This window comes from Ptychodera flava, chromosome 12, assembly GCF_041260155.1.
Source record: "Ptychodera flava strain L36383 chromosome 12, AS_Pfla_20210202, whole genome shotgun sequence".
In the NCBI taxonomy this organism is placed as follows: domain Eukaryota; kingdom Metazoa; phylum Hemichordata; class Enteropneusta; family Ptychoderidae; genus Ptychodera; species Ptychodera flava.
In genome coordinates, this window is record NC_091939.1 from 2461044 (window position 1) to 2468794 (window position 7751).

General features: G+C 36.0%; 1 protein-coding gene across 1 annotated transcript; it reads left to right on the forward strand.

Moving 5' to 3' along the window:
* The first annotated feature begins 3504 nt into the window (after nucleotides 1-3504).
* LOC139145994 (CD209 antigen-like protein D) lies at nucleotides 3505-6686 on the forward strand. The gene is made up of 2 exons (XM_070717442.1): nucleotides 3505-3925; nucleotides 6394-6686. The coding sequence occupies exons 1-2, from the start codon at nucleotides 3505-3507 to the stop codon at nucleotides 6684-6686; spliced, it is 714 nt and encodes a 237-aa protein (XP_070573543.1).
* Nucleotides 6687-7751: the final 1065 nt, after the last annotated feature.

Consider the following 7751-nt stretch of genomic DNA (forward strand, 5'->3'; position numbering starts at 1 on the left):
TACAAAATAAAATACTTTCTATGACAATAGATTCATCTTAACTTTAAATGAGCATGTTTCTCGGAGCACAGCATGTCAGGATTTACGTGCAACCTATTAGAACATGAAATGCTAAAGTGTAAAGAATATGCTTCGTGTTAACAACGCGCCCTCTCTAATCTACAACGAATTTTTTAAGGAATGCTCTTCTTTTTATGTTCAACTCATTCACTGAACCATCGAAAATAACACGCAGGCTGCCAATACAAGATGTTGCCGGAAAAGATAGCTGCGAAGGACTGAAATAAAATAACAAGAAAGTTAAATCCACCAGACGAGGCTATCGTCTGTATTACTATGGCTTTATGAAAACATAAGTTTAATATCATCAATTTTCACTGACTCATAGCAAAGAACTTATATCCATCACCCGTGTGACGTCGTATCTTATTCTGCACATAAAACGAGGAATTCAAGGACAATTTAAGGTACATACCTGGGGTGCGATTCTAGCCTTACTTTAATTTGTTAAAGCATGGACCAGTGACCTCCTTCTCCTTTTACATAACCATACGCTTCTATTACAGTCCATACACAGCAGAAAAAAGGCTCATACTTTAGAAACTTTAAAGAGAGACAACACGAAAGCATCCATTGTACAGAACTTTTGTATTAAAAGTATCAAATTACGGATTTATTCATTATAAAATGTACTTCCTAAGGCGAAAATTCTACTCAACATATGTGCATACTGTCACAGACACAGACACACACATACTGACACACACATATACAGACACACACATATACAGACAGATACAGACACACATACAGAACACACATATACAGACACACACATACAGTTACATGAATATACAGATACACACATACAGATACACACATACAGATACATACATATACACATATACAGATACACACATATACAGATACATACAGATACACATATACAGATACATACAGATACACACATATACAGATACACACATATACATATATTAGGCTCATACTTTAGATTTCAACATACCTTAAAGAAGAGAAAATATATGATTGTTTTCAACAAAATTATAGTAACATTTACTTTCTTTCTTTCTTTCTTACATCTTTCTTTCTGAACCAACGGGCTTCCGCTCAAAATGCATATCAACAAAAGTTAAAGCTGTATATGTACATATATACACTATATATTTATAATCAGTGACTCTCTTGAATATATCTGTTAAAATATCTGTTTTAAATTGTATGAATTATTGTAGTTAAAAAAAGTATGATTAAATATCGAGAGAAAGATACGAGAAATTACAAAAGTAACATTACACTATAAACAAAAGATTCCACTACTTTGAAATTTTCGTGCATTGATAGGGGTGGTACAGATTGTTTTTGAGGGGACAATTTTCGTGTTCATAAACAATTAACAGAGGAATTATTTTACAAACCAAGATTCCTTCCGTTTGGAATTAATTAGCCCAGAACACTTTACGTTTGACCTTTTTAACTATATTGGTATCATTGTATTATTATTAAGTAATCTATTTTTTTTCAAATTTCGAAAAAACTTAACGTAATTTGCGAATGGCGACTTGAAAATGGATGATATGAAACAGCTCAGCGATTTGCTTGGTGTTAAAGGTATACTGTCACCTGTTCCAATTTTGCCATAGTTACCACGGAAAGAGCCTGAAATCTAACCAATCACAGATTTTAAGCGGGTGGCCGCTTTTTAAAAACAGCGCCCTCACATGAGCATTTTGAATACCAAGGAACGCCCCTTTGACCATATATGGGCATATTTAGATTACAGGTGACTGAATACCTTTAATATACACGGCTGAGGAAATATCGCTCTTGATTCTGTCATTTTTCCTCTTTTTGATCAAAACGCAAAAACCTTGCTACAAGACTTTCATAGCTGTCATTCATGCAAAATGTCTTCACCGCTTGGTAAATGTTGATTAGTGGTTGCCGTGCATACGTTTGCTTCTCTGCAAGGAAAAGCCAACACTAATTGTTCTCAATGGTAGAAAAATCAATAGCGACGATCAATATTTCTATCGTTAAATTACTGTACATGTCGTGACTGTGACTCGAACGGATACGAAATTCTTAACACACAGCTGATGCCAACTTATACATTGAAAACTCTGCTTCCAATGACAGCATTATTAACCTCGAGTTTAAAGGCGCTATGGTTCGATATTGAGAATAATACAGTTTGTTAACATTAACAGTTATGGCAAAATGCACGGTCAAGTCATCCGTGATTCAAGTCTTTCATTTGAGCTTTTCCATGCCGATCGATTTAGTCGTGTGGTACTCCGTCGCAATGGTAACACACATTTAAAAAGATATTCTCTAAAGAATACCGTCGATAAGTCTGTTTTGGCGAAAATAAGAGACACATGTGTAAATAACTACTGTGTAAGCATTTTTGATAGAAATTTTGGATCCCGCACTGGTTGTTGCACCATTGCGATACTAGCTGAAAGGGTACATATTTCTATATAGTTTATCCGCCGCTACGGTCTTGTTTATGTACTTCGGTTGTTTTGAAAGTCGAGATGACATTGTCCCACATAACGAGAGTATTTAAACTTCTGGTAGTAATTTTCCATCTGCAAGTCCCAACTCTCCAAGGTAAGGATTCGAATTTCTGCTAATTTCATCTTTCGTTGTGCTCATCTGACAAGTTCCTGAAAGCGAACGTAACATTGCCGTTTTAACCATCTATCTTTTATGATTCATATTAACAACATTGATAAAGACGTATCCACAATTTGTATCTCAAATCATGCAATGACAGCGCAACATGACTTCGTATATACGTCAATTTATTATTCAGTTACAATTATAAACTGTGACTGAATGTTACAATTCGTGGCTGACATGATGTATTTTATTCAAATATAAGATACGGTCTGATTTCCAAAACACAATGACCCCCATTTGGCATTAATTTTACAAAACGTGTTGACCTCCCACATCACAAAATCAAAAGCAGGCTGACTCCCGTTTATCCATCGCTCCAAAAGGCTGAAGTAACTGACCAGCATTTCATAAAGCTTGCATTTATGCATTAAACCTCATACACACTTTACTATTGGACACTCGTGCCACTACTACGATAGTTGACTATAGTGTGCCACTTAAAAAAAATGCAGTACGATTGAAAGACCTAAACTTTAGCTCAAACTTACCCCTAGCAAAATTTCAACTATTCTGTTTCAAAAAAAGATCAAGGATGACCGTGCAAATGTTGGCACAGGATAAAGATATTGCCTTAAATTTGGCGATATTTGACTCAAAATGACCGCCATCCGCGTGGTAACCTACGAGGAAAATTTATTTTTATTTCATGAAGGCAGAAAGGTTAAAATTCTATTCATTCCAAAGGCTTTAAAATGACACAATTAGTAGATCAGTAGAGTACAGAACCAAAGGCTTTAAAATGACACAAGTGGTAGATCAGTAGAGTACAGAAAAATGACAGTCCGAATGCCTATCTCCATGACGCATCCTACCTCAGCAAACATTGTCATCTATCACGATTTTTTTGTTGTTGACGCAGAACAATACCTTTATCAGAATGGGTTGTATGAGGTCTTCACGGACAGTGGTTACAATTATGAAGACGCCAGAGCACTGTGTCAAGCTGACGGGGGTGATTTGCCAATGTTGAAAACACAAGAAGACAAGGACTTTCTGATAACCATAGTGGACATGACGAAGGATTATTGGCTCGGGCTTAACGATTTATCCAGCGATGGCGTGTACCGATGGGTCGACGGAACGTATTTGACTTCTGCAGGATTTATCGATTGGTCAACGGACCCTGTCAACCCGTGCGTCCTTCTGAAGATGGGGACAGGCTATCAATGGATCACAGTACCATGTGACGTAATGACTTACCATATCTGTAGATATCCAGGTAACAATCGCGAATCTTAACATACTTCTGCTTGCTTACATATAGATTTGCATAAATGATAGTTTTTGGTGTGTAATATGATCAGTATCGAAATGTATACTCGCGTGGCATAATTCTAATTTGTTAGTTTATATTCACCCTTTGGCATAACATATTACTTTTTTTTGGAATAATAAACACTATCATCACTTTTGAGTTTGATGTATATATGGTACAAAATTTACTACAGTAACGATGAGGAAGGTGAACTGCGTCCCTGAATAAAAGAAGAATTAATTGGCTTTTATTGGAACGACTGTCGGTTTTTATGAAATATTCGAAAAAAAATCAACATACGATGTTATTACACTAACTGACTAAAGACGACGAGGTACATGATAATTTAAAACCGTAACGGCTTATGTCTACATCAGAGATTGTCTGCTCTTCGCTAGATTATTGTGAAATGTGATTTTAAAAAGTTCTGGTCAACAAAATTTAAACACCCCGATATATTAATTTTGACGATCGTAAGGCGTCGAAGAAGGCAAAAGCAAACTAAGCAGTTTTCGTGTTGTTTTGAGGCATAAACGATTTTACCTATCATTGGTGATTTGATTGCCGATATCATTATGATAAATCTTATCGAAATTTATTGGTAACAAAATGTGTACTTCAATCGAACTTTTAATTTTTTTTCTGATGAAAAAATCTGAAGGAAAAACATAATTGAAGCTGCGAAGTAGGCCATCAATAAGTAAGAATTAAACACGAATGAAGCAATAGAAATTAGAAGAATGTTTATTGGCTTTGTTTGAATGTCATTTGATGATACAAACAGTAAAGGAAAAAAATTAACAATCCTACTTTATTGCTGTGACGGTACGAGATAACAATCCTACTTTATTGCTGTGACGGTACGAGATAACAATCCTACTTTATTGCTGTGACGGTACGAGATAACAATCCTACTTTATTGCTGTGACGATACGAGATATTCAAGTGTCATTGTATTTTCCTGCTCTGCATCTTTGCTATTTTCTTATTGACACCTTTACTTCCTAGGTTGTTATGGTTTCCAACAATTCAGTATTATTTCGGAATTTTCATACGCTGTTGCTGCACGATTCTTTGCGATCAACACTAATACTTATCGATTTGAGAAATGCGTGCGCCCTTTCGTGCTCAATAGATTCATTTTTGTTAACCGTACAGTTGAGGCACATCTTGAAAGCCCTTAAGGGTCTAATTATATTAATTCATTCATGGTAAAATTTCATTTCGATACTTAGGCATATAAATTATGAAAATCTCTAAAATGAAACCTAACTTTTTATTTGTTTTGTCTTTATATTTCGAAGTGTTGTGAGTTGTATCGGAACTGCATGACTAAAATTACAGGAACTACAAAGAACTCATTAAGAATTCCATTAACGCCTTTGTGTAAAAAGTTGGTGCTTAAAACAATGACCAAAACAATTATAAAGAAGATAGCATACTACAAATATTTTCACTCTATATCCATAATTGGACCAACGAAGGGTAAACCATTGTTCTAATGGCACCCATACACTGTAAATGGCACCATAAATATATATCCATGTCTTCACATTTTACACTAAAAGTCTGATCGATTGAAGCTCGATCTCTCACTAATGTATTCCTGCCTGGGGAAATGTTGTACTGAAAATTTCTAACAAGCGACAAACTTTAAAGAATTCGTCCTTGCGAAAAAGAGCATTGGCCGAGTTTGTAAACAGCACTGTGCTGTAAGTTGTAGGAATCTAAGGGTTGATTGAATAGTCATTAAGGTAGCATGCACGTCGGGACTGATATCCGGGCTCTCAATTTTACAATGGTTTTTTAGTGTACCGCACATGGGTGCTCATTTTGAAGCTCTTAGATTGAATAAAGTTTTACCGCCCTAGTTTGGTGAAAATCAAAATTGTTTATTTTTTCCTCCAGCGTAAACACAAGGATGACCGCCATTTTGAATTTCAAGTATCGTTACATATTGGGTAATTTGTTTATTGAATAGTACCAACATTTTTACGGTGATCCTTGGTTTATTCTTGCTTTATTGAGAATGATTCGTTGGGGTAAGTTTGATCAACAGTTCAAGTCTCTCAATTTTTGAGGCGAATTCTAACTTAATGGTCTTAAATGTCGCAGAAATTAAAATGATTTGGGATTCCTACACCATTTTTACCTCTTCGAAATCGGCAAGGATACATTAGCTAGCTGTGCTAATAAAACTGTCGAGCATACGTCAGAAATTTTGTATTGACGCCTTTAGAATAAAACTTTGTGACATTATAAGAAAACGGTTTGGGTTCATGCTTTTGTTTAGGCTTGGCGACAAATGCTTTGCACTAGTTTTTAAATCATGCTCTGCGGATTTGATCTTACGAATTTATAAAACGAAGACCTGGTTACTATTTTGCCAGAATACCTCTAACTATTGTTATTTTCCTTGTTTGCTTCGTCAGCTCCAACGACGACAACAACGCCAACAACGACGCCGCCACTCACCACAACAGTCGAAGTAACAACCGTGACGACAGCGCCAACAACATCAGTCTCCACGCAAGCAGTAACATCAGTACCTACCGATAAAAATGAAGAAGATGAATCGAGCTCTAACGATTCATTCAAGCGAAATCTACCTTTTTCATTGATGACAACCGTTCTGCTTGTGTCTGTGGTCGTTGTGGTGATACTGGACATTCTTGTGCTCCTCAAACAAAAGAAATTTAGCAAAATCAAACCTGGAAACAAGTGAAATATACGTTGATGCAGACAGCGCTGTGCAATTTTCAAGGCTACAACACGCAACACAGCTCAAATAATATTCGACAGATATCGACGTAAAACTAAATCTCTAAAAAAAGAGAAACATCATAATTTTCTTACAGCATGTTAGATAAACACAGATAATCAGAGTGGATGCATCTGCAAAGTGATGTTTTACTGTCAAGATATGTCAGTTTCTCTTATGGAAACAACCAGATCTTCGAAATGATGGACATCGGCATACGCATCGGGACACTCATTTTTTATATTTCATTTTTCAATGTCAGTAGTACTTTGTCCACTGACCTATTATTTTTCTGTGTATCTGGTCGTGACGAAGAAGAGGCTTTAAGTTTCCCAAACAAAAAATGTGAGCAAAAGTTTAAAACGTTTCGTTTCGAGGCGCGTTTTAACTGAAACGCAAAATATTGTATAGCAACTGGCAAACGCTTTTGAGAATCCTTCACATAGAACATGTACATAGTGTCCCAGAATGCTACTCGTTGTCCGGTCCAAGTATTCACATAACAGAGGAAAATTGGCGATTGGAAGATCGCCATAATCTATGGTCTATTAGGAGTTTACATGACAACACCAACTGTGCTAGTTAGTCGCGCTGTTCATTTTAGATTGTCGAACTTTAGAAGGCAACAATATTTGACGTTTACCGAACTTATAGAATAAGTCTGCGCATACAATACAGAAAAACGTCTTTTTCTAATAAATTAGACATCCAGGGAGTAGAATTGTAGACATAACCATTTCAACTGAGTATACAATGACGTTTTTCAGTTTTGTACTCTTGAAAGATTACTGCTTCTGATTGGTCAATGATCTTCGTCACTATGATTATATAGTATTTGGCTGGCGTGATATTAACTATGTGGTGTGTTGTCATTTGATAGTGTTATGTGTACTTGTATTGTTCAGGATGTCCGACTCGACGTTTTCCTTTAATGCGGACTATATAAGGGACATGAAATCCGCAATATAAATAGCGTAAGAACAGCATCATTTGTTTGTTAGCGTGTGCCACAATCATTAGACTCTAAGA